Consider the following 23,574-nt stretch of genomic DNA (forward strand, 5'->3'; position numbering starts at 1 on the left):
TGATTGGTCTATTCGCTCGAATTCTAAATTTAGAATCGGGTCAACGAAAATACACGTTGAGCGTGTAAATTTACACGGTGAGCGTGTAAATTTACGCGCTTAGCGTGTAATTTATACGATAAGCGTGTAAAAACACGCTTAACGTATAAATTTACACGGTGAGCATGTAAATTTACACGCTTACCGTGTATTATGGTACGGATAATTCCTAACTGGTATAGGAAACTGTGCTGGATAAATACGAATTTAGAATGGACAAACACCTAACCAAACGAAAACTGCTGTTTGTCTGTGCTTTTTTATGGACTGCTGATGCTCGAAGTTCTTTGATCTACCCACCCCTGCAGGGATGTGGGATTCCTATTTCCAACTTATCCGACTCGTGATTTTTTGCCGGCGGACAAGTGCATTTTTCATTCTGTGTGTCCGCGGACAAGCATACTTTTTCAGGTATAAGATGAGAAAACATAAAATATCATTTAGATTGTGTGTTGCTTCAAGGGTATGGAGGTGATAAAGATAATGGGTTCTTTGACTAGGTCTCGCGCACACTGTAACTCGGTGACTATGATAAAATATCAGAGAAGATTTAGATACAAGAAGATTTATTTAACGTCGGAAAAGTATAAACATATAACACTAGCTTAAAGCTATTTTCCGACAAACACATGTAAATAAGCTCAACATAAGTAAAACAGCTGTAATAAAATGCAAATATGTTAAAGCACATTAAAGCAAATAAAGCATCTGGCTCTAAGTAGATAAGAAACAAATCACAAATTATCACATACATGTTACAGCACATTAAAACAAAATAGCACATATGTACTAGCAAAAAAACGAAAAAGTAATTTACCACATACAGATTTAGCACATTTAAAGCAACATAAAAAAATTAGCTGACACTACACAAAAATAAGAAGAGTCACATTTTACAACATGCATTTAAAAAAAAAAACAACATAAAAGAAGAAATCATATACATGCTAAAGGGAACATAAGAACTACTTAAAGCAGCTGAAGAAAAATGTTTGCATCATCAGCATATAGCATTCTGTAACTAAAACTAAAAAAAGGAAAACAAGGGTTACACACAGAGAACTAAAAGGACATTTAAAGACATCAGAAACGTAAACAACTTATAAAAAGTATTATGACAAGTTTTAAGTAGAATTCCAACTGTCAAAGGAAATATTTGACCCAGTAGTCAGCCAAATTAAAATCAAAAGCACACAGAGATCGCAAGTATGCGTGGGCAGTGTTTCGGGCATGATCTCAAAAGATCCCGAACACTGCTTACGCGATTTCAGACTTTTATAAACGTTAAAATTCAAATATTTCAACAGCTTATATTTTACCACAGTTACTGTATTATGCCTGTCTTTTTATTGTCCTAAAAAAGAACTCGATCTCCAGTCTATTTGCGCTTTCATGAAGGTTTAATATTACAAATCAGAGCAAGTGAAATTTGACTATGGACAAGTGGATTTTAAGTGTCCGTGGACAAGTGAAAAATGTAAGGATACCCACACCCCTGTCCCGTCAGTCCATGCATCACTCCCCCCCCCCCCCCCCCCCCCCCCCCCCGAGCCACACACACACACTTTTCTTCCCTATTTACCGTCTGAAAAATATCATATTTAATAATTAATCATGAATCTAACCCCATTTAAACAATACCAAACATATTCCATTAGCACCTCTATAAAAATCTCTTACACTATACGATATACAAGATTTGAAACAAACACAATTCTTCTGAAACATTGTGTGTGCGTGCGTGCGTGCGTGCGTGCGTGCGCGTGAGAGAGAAAGAGGGAGAGAGGGTTGGGGACTCATTACCAACTTTTAGTAACATCGATCTATTGGAAAATCGATAAATTTGCCTATATAAACAAAGAAGGAAAAAATCACTTAAACTTCAATAGAAAAAGTTCTATTTGGAAATCAAAAATTCGATACCCCACAAATTAAAGTTTAAGTTATTCCGGATATTATGAATGTTTTTTTAAAAAAATATTTTAATATTTGGTTGGTCCTTTTTGACTTTAAATAGACCCACCTCAGTTCATATAGACTCTGTAGGAAACGGATAAAAAAAACTGACTTTTTCAAATATAACAGATAAAATGAGATATTTTCCGCAAAAAATCAAAAATTCGATACCCCTAAACATGTAGAAAAATTATTAAATTTTCGTTATGTGTAATTTGTTTTAAATTTTATAATGGTTTGTTTGGTCCTTTTTGCATTTTAGTGTGTACAGTGAACATTTCTTAAAAAAATTCCGGCATTTTCCGCCGTTATCCGTAAGTACTCGGAAGCTGTTACGGAAAATATTGTCGTCTGCTAGTCTGACTTTGGCGGTACAAATTGCTATAGATTGTAGGCAACTTCACAGTGACAAAAAAAAAAAAGAAGATTGTAATTAGAGAATTTAAAACAAATTAATTGTTGAACTCAGAAACGCCAAAACCTAGATCCGCTGTCGTTTAAAATAACACTATGGAGGATTTAGTCTTTAATTCGCAATTGCTTTTAGTTTTCATCGCAAAATATACTTAAAGCAACTAATTCTCATGTGTTTCCGTAAAATATAGTCTGTCAGTAATTGAGTTTCAAAGCATTCTTAAGAAATATAACGATGATTAATTTATTAATTTCCAGATACCTATATTATTTTTTGCCGAACGATCTGGAGACTTTTTTATTGCCGTGGCGGTCCGGGTTCGATCTCCGACGCGGTCATCTTTTTTCTTCATATGGGATTTTTTAATAATTTTTAAACAAAAAAAAAAAAACAACAAAAAAAGTCATTTTCTATTATTCATAATATGACCAAACTTTAATTTGAAAGATAGCCTTGATGAACTGATAATTCTGCTTCTTTCCGAATTCTTTGTATATATTATTCTGTATTCTTAAATTAATGCATGTTTTTGGTACATTCTTTAATCATTAGTTTTAAAAAAATGCGATATTTATTATTTGATTTAATTGTAACAAATATCTTAAAATTACCCTTTGACTTTTATTGTGTATTACAATATTGCTTAGGGGTAAACAATATCCGGTCAGTGTTGTTTCAAGGCGGGTCATAAAAGATATGTTACCCCACTTATTATAAGTGAGAGGTATTTTTATTGTTTTATGCTCTTTGCGTTGTAATATATGTTTTTCACTTTCTTCTGTCTTTATATAGTCTTTTCCCTTTCTTTCATGCAATTTGTTTTTACGAATTTTACCCTTATTTCATAAATCGTATGACAGTAGGAAGAATCAGTACAAATTTAGAATTCACATCGTTAATAGGGTTGTTCCGTAAGTAATTACTGAGTAAAGAACCTGGCCCAAATTTCACGAAAAATCTTAAGTTATTAATTAGTTAAGTCTGCTATTCTAAAATTGAGATATTGATGAAGTTATTGTTATTAAATGTTGTTGTTTTTTCTGTAACAATATATTTATAGTAAAAGTATACTATGGTAGTAGTATTTTTCAGCAGTACTTATTCATGTCACGCAAATATGATATTTCTATTTAGGCACGAAATAAGAAACTAAATCCTTACCATGCTAAATTACAATAATGAACTTGTCTATCTTTCAATTTGGACATTACTATTAATTATGAAAAGGGTGCATACCAAAAAGTTACTGGCTGAATGGCAGACAGTGCAGATCATGATCAGTCTGCACGGATGTGCATGCTGATCATGGTCTACACTGATTTCAAAGGAAGAACCAATCGTGTTCAGCATGGTAAGGGTTAAGTATTTAGTCTTATTTCTGTATTTCTTTTTCTTTAAAGCGACCGGCTTCCAGATCGTTCGACAATAAAATACTTTTTAGATGTCTTGAAAAAAAAAATGCTATATTTCTTATGAAGGCTTCAAAACTTAATTACTGACAAACTTTATGTTATAGAAATACATGAGAATTTGCTGCTTTTACTACCTTTTGCGATGAAAATCGAAAAACGTTAGTGGTTTAGAATTTTGAAAATATTTTGGAATCAAAAGCTCATATTCTAATGTTCATAATATGTGAAAGAAAGCGCGTATAGAGCAAAGAGCTATAAAAATAAATTGTATTTTATACTTCTTTGTATAGAGGAAGTATATACGATGTTTAGATAATATATTTATATTCTTGAATATTTATTTTATTTAAAGACAGTTTCTTGTGCGTAAATATTTCTTTTCTGTACATAGATATACGTTAGCATGATGTTTCATGTATTAAAAAGAAAGTAAATCTATGTGTTCGATGTATAAAATGCAACGATTTCTACATATTTTAGATAACATATTCATATTCTTAAATATTACTTTTATTTGACAATTTATAAAGTATTATATAATTTTTCGACTTCCGTATTTATAATACAAAGCTTAATCAACTTCATTTTGAAACAAAAAATATTATAATTGCTTAAATTCTAGCAAGGATATCCCAGAATCTGATCTGATTTCCACTTTAATAATTACCAAAACTTCGTTCAATTCAAGTACATCGTTTAGCAAACCGCCCGCCTGTAAATGCATCAGATAATGACCAAAGATGTTAATTATCGATTTCCCCCCCCCCCCCCCCCGTGTTACTACAACAACAACAATTAGTATGGAAATCAACGAATCCGTCCGATAGCGATGATATCGGATTATTGGTTTTATTGATTTTTATGATAGGTAGATCTGTCCCGCTTTATCGGTTTCGAGATGTTACTAAAAGTTGGTAATGACAGAACTTCGAACATCGGTGGTATTAAATAATTTCTTATGTAAATATAATAATTTTGACTTTTATACTGAGTTATTTTTTAGTTATTTTTTAGGGTTTATTCCAAACATTGCTATTTGCATAATATTAGAATTATGAAAAAATATTTGACTGTAGTGGGCATACATATAACATCTTAAAATTAATGACAAAGTTTGAGGACAATACCGCTTATAAAGTAATTTTTACAATAATCAGACCATGTACATGTCAACTCATTCATTTCTATAGAATACTAGTCAGTTAGGTGTTTATCCGTCACACAATTTCGTGTAAGTTAGGTTTTTATCCATTCCTCATGTAAAATGAGTTCGGTTTTTATCAAATCAAAGTTAGGTTTTTATCCCTTTTCTCGCTGTCAGTACATTTGAACATGTATTGTGTCAACATGTAGTGGGTTCACAACAGAATGTAAAGGGGCCTTATAAAGCAGTATATCTTTGCTTTCAAACAACAAAATAGTCGAGGCATCAAAAGCATAGAATTATTTTTAAAGATTTTTTGTAAAAGTTTTCATTGAAAAAGTTGCCTTGTTCGTCGTTTTTCCACCCGAATACACAAAGGTTGATATATAATTAACATGATACATTTTGAAATAAATATACACTTGATCAATGGAGATAGATATAACAACAGAAACATTCCTTTATACATCGTAATTACACAGAAAACAAAGTTGTATCGGCTTTACATCCGCCATGTTGGCAGTTAGGGTCGCTGAACAGAGTTAAGATTATCCGGGTACATGGCGTGCTAATGGGAATGGATCGAAATTTCACACACTTGTCCACTGTCTTGAGCTGATAAGCACTGTGCAGGTTCCATAACCCTATTTTTCCATTTTTACAAAATTATGCCCCTTTTTCGACTTTCGTATTTTTTTAATTGACAAGGCTGTTGAATAGTCGAGCGTTGCTCTCCTCCGACAGCTCTTGTTTAATAAGTAATTGATAAGGTACTTCCAGTCTAGAATTAGTTGGGATATAAAACTTCATTTTTGCAAAAAGTTTTTGCTGTATCTGTTTAAAGGGAGGTAATTAGTATTTTCGTAATGAATTAAGAAGACCTAATTTCGGGATCGCAAAATTTGTTTAGTTCAGTATTCAGAGGGTCTGGTTTGGAAGGATTTCATTGCATTGCACATAGTCATGACCATCTTCCTTTCCTACTACTACAATTGCTGCTGCTGTTTTTATTGCTACTGCGACTGCTATACCTACACGTCAATGTATATAGTACGAGTATATGTCCTGGATGTAGGGGCTCGAACCAGATCAAAAAATTCAAGATATGGTTAGGCAAATATTTGGAATTCTGATCAGCCAGGTTCGAATCTGAACAGGAAACAATTTAATGTCGTGAGATCATGTAAGGTAATCGGCAAGTATGAAATGAATTCTATTTAGATTAATATTAAATTTGTATGGCAGGTAATTGAATTAAAAAAGACGAGACGAGATGAGCGATCGCACAGTAAGACGCGCGACACGCTGCACTTAGCCTAAGGAATGAGAAAATCTCTGATTTTGAAATTATTATTATTAAAAGAAAAACATGACCGCCAGAGGTCGTTCTCACTTTTCTCGTTATATGTCCTCTGGGATATATTAGTACGTCTCCTGCTTATACTGTGTAGAGGAAACTTCCAAAATAATATTGACAGAAACTACTGATTCGGGCTTAAAAGCACTTTCACATTTCGGAGATCGTTCAAGGCTTATTGCCGAACAACACAGCCAACAGAGCAGACCACAAACTTGTTTTTAGCTCGACTATTCAAAGAATAGTCTAGCTATTCTACTCACCCTGGCGTCGGCGTCGGCGTCACACCTTGGTTAAGTTTTTGCATGCAAGTACATACAGCCATCAATTAAAGGCATATAGCTTTGAAACTTATGTTTTCTTTTTCTAGGTCAATTACCAACCTCTCTGGGTCAAGTCCCATAACTCTGACATGTATTTTGAGCAAATTATGCCCCCTTTTGGACTTAGAAAATTTTGTTTAAGTTTTACATGCAAGTTACTATCCCCAAAACTAATGCAGATATTGATTTGAAACTTCACATGTGTCTTTGGGTTTATAAAACTAGTTGATAGCAGCAAGTCCCATAAGTCTGACTTTCATTTTGGCCAAATTATGCCCCCTTTTGGACTTAGAAAATTCTGGTTAAAGTTTTGCGTGCAAGTACATACAGCTATTTCTAAAAGGCATATAGATTTGAAACTTAATTTTTCTTTTTCTAGATCAATTACCAACCTCACTGGGTCAAGACCCATAACTCTGACATATTTTTTGAGCAAATTATGCCCCCTTTTAGACTTAGAAAATTTTGGTTAAAGTTTTACATGCAAGTTACTATCTCCAAAACTAATGCAGATATTGATTTGAAACTTCACATGTGTCTTCGGGGTTATAAATCTAGTTGATAGCAGCAAGTCCCATAACCTTCATTTTGGCCAAATTATGCCCCCTTTTGGACTTAGAAAATTCTGGTTAAAGTTTTGCGTGCAAGTACATACAGCTATTTCTAAAAGGCATATAGATTTGAAACTTATTTTTTCTTTTACTAGATCAATTACCAACCTCACTGGGTCAAGTCCCATAACTCTGACATGTTTTTGAGCAAATTATGCCCCTTTTAGACTTAGAAATTTTGGTTAAGTTTTACATGCAAGTTTTTATCTCCCAAACTATGCAGATATTGAATTGAAACTTCACATGTGCTTCGGGTTATAAAATAGTTGATAGCAGCAAGTCCCATAACTGATATGCATTTTGGTCAAATTATTCCCCCTTTTGAACTTAAACTCTTTGATATTTACCTTTTGGGTAATATTTTCCTGCTTCTGGGACAATATTTCGAATAGTCGAGCTTGGCTGTCTTACGGACAGCTGTTGTTTGACGACCCTATCGAAAGATTGTTCAGATTATTCATATTTGTCAAAAGCATTGGCCGCTAGGTTCCGTATAGCTTGGCTCCCTGGCTGCATGGTTATTTTTATATTAATACTGGAAACATTTTATAAGAAACTTTTAAGCCTCTAAAATAGCATTGTTTTATCTGATGGCTGAACCTACGTTTGGAGCCAGGGGCAATAAAAAATGTCAATGTAGAAACAACCTTCTGGAGTTACTTCCCTCTTAATGAAGAAAACTGATATATGTAAAAATAAATACAAACATAGGGACGGGAGCCAGTCTAGGGTCCGTAGAAAGTTGTCCATATATACATATATAGTGAAATTTATGCCATTCAGGCGTTGATATGTTGTTTGCTGGTCTCTTTATATATATATGAGCAGGTCGTTGCTATTACTGTTTCTGTGTAAATACATGGTCGATTTGCGGAACAAATGCACATGAAAAATCGACAGACTAGAACCCAGGCTACCCTCCTGTCGATTATTCTAATTCTTCTAAATCACGGTTGCCAGTTTCCCTATATCTTTTGACTGACAAGCCATTCAGTAAATAGGGTTATTATAATAGTAGCTAGATCTGGGATGCTGTATTCGGCTCGATTGGAATTGCCAGGTCGGATCTCACGAGGCGCGCCGAGTGTGATTCGTCCTTGCAAAATCCACGAGAGCCGAATAAAAAATCCCAGATCCAGCTAATTGTAATTACCATTTTATTACATACCTCTACCTTTTTGTTTGTTCTTTTGATATCGAACGAAATCTTTAATGTATGTCGATGTTAAAATAGAAATGATTTTTTGTTCGCTATTTATAGGGAATCGATCCTACCGAAGCGACGAAAATCGGGATCAGTTCCTCTACGGTAACATGCGATATATACCGAATGAGATATACTGTCGAATTAAAAAATGTGCACAGAGCGTCGGATTTTTTTTTTGAAGAAAACGTTTTCTCCTTGTGCGTAATAAGCGTCCACATAACTTGTCCGAACCGCAACGTCTTGCACACCAGTACAATTATGGGCAGTATTGTTAGGATACAAATACATATTTCTGGGCATCAGGACTGTAGCGATTCCCGATTGAGGCATTGCCTTATTTCATATCACTATAAGAACTGTGTCAGGTCATGCATATTTTGATATGGAAGTAGTCCGGCAACATACAATACAAAAGGTACAATACGGATTTTTTTTCTGCCTGTTAATATTTTCTTGTGAAATGCAAGCTGTATTTTTGACAGAATTAATATAGGTATATAATAATGGAATAGAACTAAAACCAGGCAGCACATTGTTTGCGTACAATGCACTTGTATATCAATCTATTTAACACTAAGCCTTGTTAAGTTTCTGTTTAATAAGACATAGTAGGGGAAAAATTTAAAGAAACAACTGAATATTTATTTGCAGATTTATGAAATCGTCGAGGAGAGCGTTCAAACAACACCTGATGTGATCAGTGTCAGTTCTTCGCTCTGTGACTCTGGTTTTACAGAGTCAGTTAACGACAAGCTTAACCTCCATTGCCTCGAGTGCGTCATTGACTTACCACCGAAGAAGAGCCACAGAGATGGCGTCGTCCAATGCACTTGCTCAAATATGGAACATGATGGATTTGAAGATTACGTCAGTGAGATATATCTACACAGATTAAGTCTTGAAGAAAAGTATCACGTGCCAGCATGTCTTGATAATCAACCAGAGGTAAGACTTGATACATATGATATGTAGAACCGTCGTCTCTTTCCTTGACTCATACAGAGTTAAAATACTGCTACAGTACTTTATTTGACCATGTCGTTCTCGTTTGAACGGCGCATATTGGTTAAAATTTTGTAAAGCAACCAGACAGTCGCGTGAAGTTGGCTATGAGATCATCAATCGAATATAGACATTCAATATTCAAAATGTTCATTTGCGACCTGGACAATTTGGATTGTAGATCTGGATCTACATTGAACGTCGATCTATGACCTGGGCATTTTCTGAATATCTACGATTGTCGATCACAGCAGACTTAGTTAAGAAAGTATGTACGAGAAAAGTCCTATACAGCACGATGCACTTTACTGCTTCCGTCAGTTTTACAAAACAAGTTTCAAAGTACGTTGTACATTTGCTTTCTTTTTCTTTTTTCTTTACACTTTTGTTTGGACTTTCTTTGCAGGTGTCCACAGGGGTACGCCGAGTTCTGATACAGTGGCTAACATCTGTGCACCATAGCCTCAAGTTGTGCCAAGACACACTTTACCTCGCTGTGAACATTATAGATCGCGTGCTAGATGTTATGCAAGTGTCACGTGACTGTCTTGAATTACTTGGTGTCACATGTTTACTTGTGGCCAGTAAACAGGTAATCTATATTTTCTTGACCTAAGTAAATTTGGTACTGTCTTAATCAGGAATTAACAGAAATTTTGGAGACTTTTCCCATATTGGAATACGCACCAATATCTGTTTTAAAATCAGCCGACTTTTTATTAATTAATTTTTATATCACATGAAATTAGAATAGTGACTGCCTTTTAATTCCAGAACGAGATATGTCCACCGGAAATTCACGAGCTGTTAGAGAAATGTGAGGACACGTTTACCCGAGAACAGGTGAAACAGCTCGAAATGATCGTTCTTATGGCAACAAGTTTTGACCTTTTAGCACCCACAGTTCAACAATTCCTCGAATATTTTGCTTCGTTTTGTTTAGCCATGTGTGCTGCGGACGAGGAACAGACATACAGGTTAAAGTAGGCAGATTTTGATTGTTAATGTCCATTCTCCGTTTACTTTAAGTTCCAGTTTTCAGACTTCGTTATGTGATATAGTAACGCAAAAAAGAAACTGTGCACTGTTATATCTGCTTTATTGTTAACTATTCGAAATAAATGGGTGAAAATTTCCTCTATCCGCATACTTGCGTACATAATTTATTTATTATTGTCGAGCCCGCTTGCGGTGAGCTCGATATAATCGTCACTTTTGGCGGGTCGGTGTTTGTGCGTGCGTTCGTCTGATTTTGTCCGGACCATATCTTTGACATGCTTGGACCAATCTTGTTTATTTGGCATAATGTTTAACTCAGTTAGAAGGAGTGTCATGCCCAAACCCCATGTTCCTATCTCAAAGGTCAAGGCCACAGTTGGAGGTCAAAGGTCAAATTGAAGTTTGTCCGGGACCATAACTTTGACATGCATGGACCAATCTTGTTATCCCCCGCCGATGAAATCGGGAAGGGGGTATTGAAATGGCGTTGTCCGTACGTCCGTGCCATTCTCAGTAACTAGCAGGTAGAATTTCATGAAACTTGAAATAAATATGAACCAACATACTGCAATGATGCCCGTCATTTTTTTTTGATTGGTCAATTTCCCTTAGAGTTATTGCCCTTGATTTAATGAAAAATCAACGTCTGCAGCCATTTCTCAGTAACAAGCTGGTAGAATTTCATGAAACTTGAAATAAATGTGAACCAGCATAATTCGATGATGCCGGTCATTTTTTTTAATTGGTCAATTTTGCTTAGAGTTATTGCCCCTTAATTGTTTAAAAATCCACAGATTTCTACATAACAAACAAATCAATTGGTAGAATTTCATTAAACTTCTTTCATTCCTTTCCGTGAACATTTATTATAAACATGTGAAGTTGTGTACACACACCTGGTCACCACCTTGCCTTGGTCACACCCCCTCCCCCTCCCAACACCCTCCCCCCCCCCCCGCCCCTAAAAAAACATTTTTTTCATTCCTTTTTTAATTTTTGTTTTCAAACCTTCCATGAATATTTATCAACATGCAAAGTTGTACCGTTCCCCCATCTCACACCTCCACCCAGTCATGCCCACAACCCCGATCATGCACCCCCCACCCCTACCCTTTTTTTTTTCATTTTTAATTTTCCATCAATATAATCAACATGTAAAGTTTTGTACCCTCACCTGCCCCCCCCCCCCCCCCCCCCCCCCCCCCCCCCCCCCCTTTCGGCGGGGGATACCAATTCATCGAATTTGCTTGTTTATACATTTGTATTTAGCGTGAACGTTAACCTCAATGAGAAGGAGTGCCATGCGCAAACCCCATGTTCCTATCTCAAAGGTCAATGTCACAGTTGGAGGTCAAAGGTCAAATTGAAGTTTGTCCAGAGCATTTCTTCTTCATGCATGGTGGGATTTTGATGTAACTTACTTGGCATGAATGTTCACCATTATGAGACGGAGTGTCACGCGCAAGAACCAGGTCCCTAGGTCTAAGGTCAAGGTCACAGAGGTCAAAGGTGCTGGCGGGCTCGACATTCTGCCCGTGGGCATGCAGAATTTATTTCTAGTCTTACATTTTATCCGATACTTATCAGACGGTGTTACCCAACATTTTGCACGTGCAGATCAAGCGACACGTTTTACGTCTATGACTAATATACTGAACAATTTTGCAATCTAAAAAGCACATTTCACGTTGAGTTCGACTCGTTTACAAGGTGCCATGACGTCGCGGTTACGATAGAGCTCAAGCGCTCGTGCTTTTTGCGTCGGACACGAGTGTCATTGACGTTGCAAGACAGTTTAGACAGTTTAACTGTAATCGTAACATAATTTTCAATCTGCGACAGTTTTTCGCTCTGTTTCGATGCCCAAAACGGGTGTAGTTTCAACAATTCTGCGAGCATTTAACAACTTTGAAAGCATTAAAATAATCATATTAATCAAAGGATTTGTTCGGTTTTGCGTAAACTTCAGAAGCCAGTACATTTATTTAATGAGGTAATAGTTGTGTTTAATGACGACTCGTAATCCAGAGTAGAATAACCCATCTAACAACATCAGACGAATTTATAATTTACAAACGTTTGAATAAACGGTAAAGTAATTGTTATATGTAACATGAATATATACGTATTTTAGAAATTTATATATTTCCTAAATCGTTGCAGAATGGCGCGAGCTGTGGGACGCTGCCTACTGGAACTTACTCTGCAAGATTACGAATTCTGTCAGTTTCGACCCTCTCTCCTCGCTCTGTGTGTCTGGAAAGCTTCCGTGGAACACCTCAAGACATATGACGGCAACTTTATCCCACCAGGAATGACCATTGTCAAACAGCACTATGATCTCTGCCTGGCTGAAGTTCATTTGTTTATAGACAATTTTCGCCAATCTTGTCCAGACATAACATCTGTTTGTGAAAAATATGCAGATTTGTATGGACAAAAATAAAGATAGACCCAATGAATATGAAGTAACAAGGTACGGACTGAAATGAATGGACATACAAATAGTTGAATCTGTAAAACAGAAGACTGAGACGTAAATGTAGGCATATTAGTTATTATTCAAGATACGAAGTTCAGTATAGACGAAAGTATAGGTATTTGATTTGTATGTAAAGAGCTAAATATATTTAAATCGTTATAAAACTACCAAAGTCTGACTGAATGGAAGTGAATATATTCACACCAGTATAAAAATATAAGACAAACCGTTACCTCAGCGCAGAACTTGGATAATTGCTTATTTTGCCAATGTAGTTAATAACTTTTAAGCTCACCTGAGCCAAAGGCTCATGGTGAGCTTTTGTGACCGCTCGATGTCCGTCGTCAGTCGTGCGTCGTCCGTCCGTCAACAGTTTCCAAAAGAATCTTCATAACCACCGGGCAGATTTACACCATACTTAACAGGAATGATCCTTGGGTGGCCCCTTTTCAAAACTGTTCAAAGAATTGAATTCCACACAGAACTCTGGTTGCCATGGCAACCGAAAGGAAAAACTTCAAAATCTTCTTGTCCAAAACCGCAAGACGATAGCCTTGATATTTGGCATGCAACATCATTTAATGATCCTCTATGAAGATTGTTCAAATTATGCCCCGGGGGTCCCCAAGTTTTACAATGACTTACATAGGATTTTTTTAAAAACCTTCTCTTCTAAAACCACAAGACTTAGGTCTTTGATATTTGGTATGTAGCATTGCCTTATGATTCTGTACCAAGATTATGACCATGGGGTGAAAAGAGGCCCCACCCGGGGGTCCCAAGTTTTACATAGACTTATTTAGGAAATAACTTTAAAAAAAAACCTTCTTGTCTGAAACTGCAAGGCATAGACTTTTGATATTTGGTCAAGTCAAAGGAAAACCTTGTGTATGCAATAGGGGCTGCATTTTTTACTGGATCTTCATAAAATTTGATCAGAATGTTTCTCTTGATAAAATCTAGGCCAAGTTCGAATATGGGTTATCTAGGGTCAAGAACTAGGTCACCTGGTCAAATAAAAAAAAAACCTTGTGTATGCAATAGGGGCTGCATTTTTTTTCGCTGAATATTCGTGAAATTTAATAAGAATGTTTGTCTTAATCAAATCTAGGTCAAGTTAGAATATGGGTCAACTGGCATCAAAAAATAGGTCACCTGGTCAAATCAAAGAAAAACCTTGTAAAAGGGGCTGCATTTTTTCCTGGAAATTCATGGAATTTGAACAGATATTTGTTCTTGATCAAATCTAGGTCAAGGTAATCTGGGGTCAAAAACTATGTCACTCTGTCAAATCAAAGAAAAACTTGGTGTGTGCAGTAGAGGCTGCATGTTACATCTGATGTGCATGAAACTTGGTCAGAATGTTTGTCTCCATGAATCTCGCATGAGCTTTTATCTGGTTAACATGGGATCAAAAACTAGGTCACCAGGACAAATCAAAGAAAACGCTTGCTTACACTCTAGGGGCCACCTTTTGTATTCAATCTTCATAAAACTTAGAATGTTTGCTATCATGAAGTTGGGTCATGTGGGGTCAAAAACTTGGCCACTGGGTCAAACATGTTTACACTGTTATAGTATGTTACTCAGGTGAGGGAGCTAGGGCCATCTTGGCCCTTTAGTTTGCATTGAGGTTACAATATATAAGTAAAATTTATAAGTATCTTATAAATGGACAAGAAAATGAACTTAAAATGTTGAAATATTTACAACTGTAGGTATCTTTGGACAAAGTAAAAACTGAATTTATGCAGGTCTAGACTTTAAAGGAGTGAGAAGATAGAGCAAAAACTGTGATGATTTGATAAAACCTATTAAGTTTACAACTAATCTTAAAACAAAACATTTTCACCTGTGAGAATAGTGGTTTAATGTGGGGGAGTGGGTTGGGGGTAACTTCTGAAGGAAAATCTTACCAAGTCTAACATTCATTATTTTCTCTTGGTGACTTTGTTTAGGAATACTCTGGTTAGTTTGTTTTGAAGTCTTGAAATATTCCGACAATTTTTATGCATAACAAATGGAATAACTGTACAAATGATTTACCTAAGACTAGACTTTTGTCTTTCTTTAAAAGAGTTCCTTCAGATAGGAAAGATTTTTTTTAAGAATTTAACGAAAACATTTGGTGCATTTTTAAAAAAAATCCAAGGGATTTTTTTTTTCTTTTTTGTCGATGTTTTATTGCCTCATGTTCAAATTTGGATTAAACTTGTTTGCATAATAGATTTTGTTGAGTAAAGAAGATTTACCTAATTGCATTTTATTTTCAGACAGTAGTAGAGTTCACAAGAAGTTCCTTTAGATAGGGAATACTCCTGGTTTCAGGGAAAATTCTGTTTGTTTATTTCTTGACTGTGATGTGTATATCTTATTGATCAAAGCAAGCTGTTTGTAAAACAGTTTCATATAGTGCTATATATTGTGCTTATTGTTATACTAGAATTACGTGTATACACAGCGTCTATATGAACTTACCTGACCTGTACAAAACTTTTAAGTATACTATAGTGACAGCACAAAGGTCAGAATTTTTGATAGTTATGATAAATAAGAAAAATCATCAACAACACGTGTAGCGTTTGTTCATAGATAATTATTAACTTCCAACGTTTCGGCGTTAAGCCTTTCTCAGGGAAGAATAACAATAAAAACAACGGACGTGACGTCGTTAAACAACGTCGCGTAAAAAGGCGGTAAAATGTATACAAAGTTTAGATCTACATTATTTACAATGTTAAATAAATTAAAAATAACGTTCCTTTAAACGGATTTAACAAACATACCGAGTAAATTGTCGGATAGTGTTTATACAAAATTTCCTATACTTATGTATATAAAAAATATAATAGATTTTTTTTGATAGTTATGATATAATACTACTACTGATATTGTATGAGTTGTATTACACAGAAATATCTTTGTAAATTGCCAGCCTGTTACCATTTATTTTCCATAGTCAGGAATAACTGTCTTGAACGTAAAAGAAAATACATGATTCTGGCTATAATAATGGAACTGAGTACTTACATTAAAATATTTCTTTTTATGGATTAGTGCTGAAGGTTCAGGTGAGCTATTACTAGTATTAGTATAGGTTAATGGTCCGGCATCCGCCAGCCGTCGTGCACAATTTACATAAAAGGCTTCTTTCCAGAAAATAATGGTCAGAGTTACCCCAGATTTGGTCTGTAACATTTTGCTGGCAAGGTACTCCCTAAAGTTTGTTCTAATATCGGGTTCCGTTTGATTCCTTTGAGGAACCTTGAAGGGGGAATCTAGGGCGAAAATAAAAACTTTAAATGATTCTTTTCTTGAACCGCTTGATGGATTTTTAGCTCACCTGAGCAATGCTCAGATGAGTTTTTGTGACCGCTCGATGTCTATCGTCTGTCTGTCTGTCTGTCTGTCGTCTGTCAACATTTAGCTTGTGTATGCGATAGAGGCTGTATTTTCAGCTGATCTTAATGAAATTTTGTCAGAATGATAACTTTGATGAAATCTAGGCCAAGTTCGAAAATGAGTCATCTGGGATTAAAAACTAGGTCACTAGGTCAAATCAAAGAAAAACCTTGTGTATGCAATAGGGGCTGCATTTTACACCGGATCTTCCTGAAATTGGATCATAATGTTTGTCAGGATGAAATCTAGGTCGAGTTTGATGATGGGTCATCTAGGGTCAAAACTAGGTCACCCGTTCAAATTAAAGAAAAACGTTGTGCATGCAATAGGGGCTGTATTTTACACTGGGTTTTCATAAAATTTAGTCAGAATGATTCCCTTGATGAATTCTAGGTCAAGTTAGAATATGGGTCATCTGTGGTCAAAAACTAGGTCACTAGGTCAAATAAAAGGAAAACCTCGTGTATGCAATAGAGACTGGATTTTTCAATTGATCTTCATGAAATTTGGTCAGAATTATAGCCTTGATGAAATAAAGGTCAAGTTTGAATATGGGTCATCTGGGGTCAAAAACTAGGTCGCTAGGACAAATCAAATAAAAACGTTTTGTATGTGATAGAGGTTGTATTTTTCAATTGAGGTTCATGAAATTTGATCAGAATGATTGCCTTGATCAAATCTAGGTCAGGTTCGAATGTAGATTTTCTTGGCTCAAAAACTAGGCCACTAGGTCAAATTGAAGAAAGTACTTGTTTACACTTAAGAGACCACATTTTTGGTCCAATCTTAATGAAAATTGGTCAGAATATTTGTTTCCATGAAATCACTAGGTCAAACATGTTTACACTGTTATGGTGTGTTTCTCAGGTGAGCGACCTAGGGCCATCTTGGCCCTCTTGTTTACAACATTATTTCAGGTATTCTCCCAAATGAGTTCGAATGGGAGCAGTTGGTCCCTTTAAGTGGCTGCTGGAGCTTGAAATAGCAAACATTTTTAAACGACTTCATCCTATGAACTGCTTGGTGGATTGTAGGGGCGGTTACATTTAAACTATATAAAAACAATAAACAACTTCTTTCCATGAAGTGTTTGATGGATCTACACCAAAATAGGTCTGTAGCATTATCGTAAGGTATTTCTCCGAATTCATTCAAATGGTGGTGGTTAGCCACTTCTAGGAGTACCAAGAGCTAAACCTAGAGAATTCTGTTTACAACTCATTTTCATGAACGGCTTGATGGGTCATCATCATAACTGGTCCGCAGAATTATATTGTTAGGTCTTCTCTCAATTATTTTCAAACGGGGGGCAGTTGGCGCTGTTTAGGGGAATAAAACCTTTAAACAATTCTCATACATCGCATAATGGATTTTCATCAAACTTAATCTTTAGCATTATTGTTCAGTCTACGCCGAGTTTTATTCAAGTGTAGGCACTCCATCTTGTTTAGGGGTCGCTACAACTAAAAATAGAAATGCCTTTAAATGACTTCTTCTCATGAAGTGCATGATGGATCTTCATCAAACTTGGTCTGTACTGTCATTGTTAGATCCTCTCCAATTAAAAAACAACATTTAAACATTTTTTCTCATGAAAACTTGATGGGTCTTCATCAAACTTGGTCAGTCGCATCATTGTAAGGTCTTCCTTTAAATTTGTTTTCAAGTGAGAGCTCTTGACTCCCTTTAGGAGCAGTTAAAGCTAGAAATTGAAACGCCTCTAAACAACTTCATCTCGGGAACCACTTTTAAGAGATCTTCATCAAACATGGCCTGTAGCATCATCATAGGGTCCTCTCCGAATGCTGTTAAGATAGGACACTAGAGCTTTTTGGGGGGCTGCTAGAGCTAAAAATAGAAATATCTTTATACAACTTCTTTTCATTAACCGCTTGATGGATGTTCAGTTAAAAAGAAACTATTTCAGAGGGACTTATTCTGCATTTCATTTGCTCTGTCTTTTCTGAAGTTTTTCACAGGACTTCAAACGTGGGCCTAAACGTGTGTAATTTAGTACCAATAATTTCTTTTTGTATGTTTTTGCATATGAGAAATCATTTGTACAGTTTTTTTACACTTTGATGGTAATATTTGGTTTGATGCAGACTTTTTTTTTTTCATTAAATGATTTCTAGAAATATATGAACCGTTAAAAATAAATCTGATATAAAGGAAATAGTTTATTTTATTATACCTCACATAAATGCCCAATGCAAATTTCCCATTAGTTTAACTTGAATATTATATCATATTCCCCCAATGAGTTTATAACTCATGCGCGAAACCGTTATTTTCAATTTCTGCGCAGGTGATATGATCCGTGATTTCATATCACATGCGCAACACCGTTATTTTGCTTTTCTGCGCATGTGATATTATTTTTTCATATCACCCGTTGAGAGATTGATACTTTTATGCATTGATTAAAAGACTGAGTCGATAAATTTTCAGACGAGGCGCTTATATAATTATACGTCAGGATTAAATTACCCTTTTCTGGTGCCCTTGCAAGTGTGAATCCGGCAGAATTTTCTTTTTTATGCTACGTGTAAAATATTTCGAAAACAACTTTTCATCTAATGTTGAATCGAAACTACCACCATGAGATTGGAAATGATCTAACTTAGAAAATGAGTACTCACACTTATACGTTTCGTTTAAAAAAAGAGAAAGTTTTCGAATGTTACTGATTGACGCAATGTTGAAATATTAGGTAGGTGTCAGCGATATGTAAACGTCTCGACTAAATCTTTCAAAAAAGTCTTATTACACAGCAAAGTCGCCATAACAAGTAAATACGCTTTAATTCTGTAATCATTATTTGGTCAGTAATTACTTTTTAATGTTAAATAAATTATGTTGATTTTCCAGTAAATGTTTTGACCCTTATAAACTTTCGGTATAATAAAATAAATATTGCATTCCTGAGAGGGCGATATGAAAAATGTTCACCCCTCGAAATATGAATATAGACCTCGGCTAGCGCCTCGGTCGATATTCATATATCTCGCGGTGAACATTTTTCATATCACCCTCTCAGGAATGCAATATTTATATAATATATTGTTCATTCCAAAGAAAATGCCAGTTTGTTATTTTTCATCGAAGTTTTTATGAGGTCTTGTGTACTTGTGTTTCAATTAAAGCGTTTTGATACATCCCCTTGGGAGAAATTAACCTTTACACTGCTAAATTTCTAAAATGGACTGGTCTATCATTCAATTTGAGCAGTACCATTTATTAATCGAAGGGGTGTTCACTGGAAATGTACTGACTGGATAGCGAACAGTGCAGACCATGATCAGACTGCATTAATGTGCAGGCTAATCTTGGTCTGCACTGGGCACAAAGGCAGAATCACTTGCCGCCAGTGACTAAAGGTAATATCTCTTGGAGCAATATTGTTACGGAACCGACGTCTCCAGTTATTATCAGGGATGGCACGGAAACGTTAGCTCTATAACGTTTATAGGGATAGGAATTACTTCGTATTTAGCATAATCACTTTTAGTGGATATGTGAATTTAGTGGTGTGCAACCTTTTAATAAGCCAATTTTATAATAAACACCAATGGCATAGATCTACTAGATCCTTTGACAGACGATGATATATGCAACAGTTATATAGGTAACGGTTTATCACTGGGCCTTGTATAACACCATTGTATATGACTGTAATGGCTCTTTCAACTGATATATTACATGGATGCTGTATTACCACTGACCACTTTTAATGGTCTATAACCTTGCACAAGAGCAGAATTATAACCACAGGAAATACACATTGAAACTTTATCAACTTTAATAAATAGCAAAACTCTGTGTAGACCTAATATAAGAACAAATGATTACATTATATTTATGAACATTTGCTGAATAAATTCTTTATAAGAATCACGTCTTGTTCTCTTTTACGTAATGAACACTGATTTTATTTTGCCCTTGGTAGACTGAGATGATCAGTTTCAACGATCGCTATCGAGATGAACGCAAAGGAGATATACTTTCAACACCGAACTTCTGCATAAAGAGAGCGGCCGATTTCTAATAATATATTTGCTATAATACACACTGTTCTCTATATAATACTTGCGGGTGCGGAATTAAAGGTGCGGAATCAAGTCTGCGGATGTTTACACTGGAAGTCGTTGCTACGGAATATTTTTGGCTGCGGAGGCAGCGGATATAAACTCCATTAATAATAACTGTAATGTCTGCGGAGTATTGGTATGCGGAATTGATGCCTTTAATTTAACCTATGGGATCAACCCAACAAATCAGAAAGCCACCGACTGAGTTCGAACGCTAAATATATAGATAAATGCGTAGGGATTCCGTTCTTTCTAAGGGATGCGGACTATTTAGAAGATGCAGAGTCTGTGACCAATCACAAGAGAGTACGGATTACTGTCAGCCAATCAGATACTCAGAAGTCACTGCGGACGTCACACACATCTAAAGTTGATGAATACACCGAAATCAAATGTTCCGTACCTTGATTTTCAATTCAAAACTATACGATTAATAGAGAAGCAATCAATATAGGAGTTACACAGTCAAGAGGGTGTCCATCTAGAGATCAGGATAGATATGTATTAGAGTTCTCGCACCTTTATTTATTATTTGCACGGCTATGAAATCTACCGATAGAATTCTGTCATCTCCGTAGTCAAATTGTCAACACAAAAGATTATTCAGTTCATGTGTAAGTTTTAGGTATCTCCAGCGGTAATATTCATATTGGAAAGATACTTTGAATCCTGATAGTTATTCTCGATAATAGTTTGCTGCTGATTTCTACGCGAATGACACAATATTGGTAAAAGTAACACATTTTCGCGGGTACATATTTCTGTAAAGTAGTTGTAAACATCAAGTGATTTTGCATTTGTGTCGGCCTCTATACTTCCAGACTATAACAATATTATATACTATGTTCAGAGATAGACAATATTTTCTACATGGATCACCTTGTTCAGAAATTTTATATTGTCTTGTATCGCATGTAACCCAACAGCTCACGTTCTGTGTTACAAAAAATATCAAACTTCTTTTTCCAAATTATTTATCTCTTTATTTTAGTTATGTGTCTAACATACTTATTCTTTTTTTGAAGTGTGGTATTTTTAGTTTGACAGATCTTTCTTTTTTCATTTTGCAATTTTTGTTATATTTTTTTGTAGCTCTACACGTTTTATAAGATTTTCTACACTCCGAACATTGGGAGAAAAGGTTAGACACACAATGATCATTAATATAATGACAGTGTTTTTTGACATTTTCTACAAAATAGAACCTAGATGGTAGAATTACAAGTAATAGAAGACTAAATGTGTCGTTCCAAACAGAACTACCCCCATAAGCCTCTTCTATTTGTTCTGTACAGTGTATGGTAATATGTTTTTCAAAAAAGGGAAACGAATGGCTGTAAGACGTTAAATCATAAAGAAATACTTCACGTGATAGGGGAAGTCTTGAAACACTACTAGAGCAGTTTTGTTTTATTTGGTAGTACTTAACAACATAATGTCGAATATACTGGCGTATATTACCATGACACTGCGGAGATATTTTCGGCACGCAGATCTAGCAAACATACCCATGAAACACGAAAGCAAAGTCGAAGACCATTGGTTCGAATCACGCGGCCTACAGATGAGTCTAAACCATTTTCGGATCGACCTTGGGCATAAGAAGAAGAAAAAGAACCAAAGCATTTCAAATTGTATATACAGTATCATGCGTCCTGCTACAACTAGAATTAATTAAGTTATACGGTCTATATTGTATTAAAACATTTACTTTACTATATAGGGGACGTTTAAATGAAGCACTTAAATGCCAAAATATTTGTCAAATAACATACCAGCCACAGTGTTGAACATGTTTACCTGTTAATTACACACGTACTTATCATTGAAATATTTCAACATACAGTAAAATAGAGGGCGATCCATATAAACGTTTTAATCGAGTTAACCCCTATTTACCTTTCAATTTAGGCATTTTCAACATTTAATATGTAATACTACACTAAAATTGTGTCATATGAGATCATTTGAAATGCGGTGTTGATTTAAAGTTTACAAAATCAGAGACGATAATTTTTTTCGTCGCCATTTTTAATGAATTTCATTGTGGAAAATTAATTTCCTTTTTAAGTCTACACTTTGAGGAAAAGCATTATATAGGCCCGAGGGAAGGAAGCGAAAACCAGCCTTGTTGTGTTAAGTGCCAGCTTAAAATGTCACTTTTTTCTGGTGCGATATTAATTGAATGTTTAACAATTTGCGCTCTTTACATTATTCTCATATTCATTTCTTATTACGAGCCATGAAAGTGCTAAATCATGTGTCATTAAACGACAGTGTACCAAGGGTTCAAACTTGAGATTTCTACTAAGGCCGAGTCGCCCAATTACAAATAATATTCAAATTTTCATTGTTACTGTGTCCACTAAAATGTGAACATAACAGGTTATGGGCCTCCGTGGCCAAGTGAGTAAGGTCACTGACTTCAAATCCCATGTCTCTTACCGATGTGGGTTCGAGCGCTGCTCGGGGCGTTGAATTCTTCATATGAGGAAGCCACCCAGTAGGTTTGCGGAAGGTCGATGGTTCTGCCCAGGTGCCCGATCGTGATGAAATAATACATGTCCGTAAAACTTGTATTAAATAAATTTCATTCGTATATATACAGAAAATCGTTCGTCGGTAAGCAATACCGAATATCCATAAAAGTCATTACGCCTTCAAAATATTTACAAACAAGTTGCAGGAATGGAATATTTGACATAAAAAGATGATGCGTTTCTACTCCTCTTTGATGTATATATTCTTTCATTTGTATTAAATTCCGGCAAGCCATTCACAAGTTTGTATACTGTTTTACGCTAAAGGTGAAATTTTAAGACAGGAACTATTGCGTAACGTCAGACGACAATAATACTTATTTCGAAAATATGGAAGGATCATAAACTATAGGTTCAATACAGCATACATTTTACCGTTCTTGCTAATATGGAACAGAATTTTCAATATTGAACCCTCACGCTGGTAAAAGTTACGGCGAAAAACAAGTTACCATTGCATATGTTCAATATTTTATTGTAACAGCTAAACAGAATAAAATGTCATTAAAATACCGTTTTGCATCCTCACCGCAAAGAATTCTGTTTCTAATGAAATTCAAGAAAAAAGAAAATATATCAATTCACAAGTGTTGC

At 35.4% G+C, this 23,574-nt stretch overlaps 1 protein-coding gene across 2 annotated transcripts in view; it reads left to right on the forward strand.

Moving 5' to 3' along the window:
- Positions 1-18,525, forward strand: part of LOC123565853 (cyclin-O protein A-like) — a 29,946-nt gene extending 11,421 nt beyond the window's left edge. The window contains exons 2-5 of one of the 2 annotated variants that reach the window (XM_045359628.2): positions 9,116-9,409; positions 9,873-10,058; positions 10,241-10,449; positions 12,629-18,525. In XM_045359628.2, the coding sequence (XP_045215563.1) occupies positions 9,116-9,409; positions 9,873-10,058; positions 10,241-10,449; positions 12,629-12,911 (972 nt within the window). In that variant the 3' untranslated portion in view covers positions 12,912-18,525. The remainder of the gene's footprint in view (positions 1-9,115; positions 9,410-9,872; positions 10,059-10,240; positions 10,450-12,628) is intronic. The other variant, XM_045359629.2, reaches the window with a different exon arrangement.
- Positions 18,526-23,574: the final 5,049 nt, after the last annotated feature.

The sequence above is a fragment of the Mercenaria mercenaria genome, chromosome 8, assembly GCF_021730395.1.
Source record: "Mercenaria mercenaria strain notata chromosome 8, MADL_Memer_1, whole genome shotgun sequence".
In the NCBI taxonomy this organism is placed as follows: domain Eukaryota; kingdom Metazoa; phylum Mollusca; class Bivalvia; order Venerida; family Veneridae; genus Mercenaria; species Mercenaria mercenaria.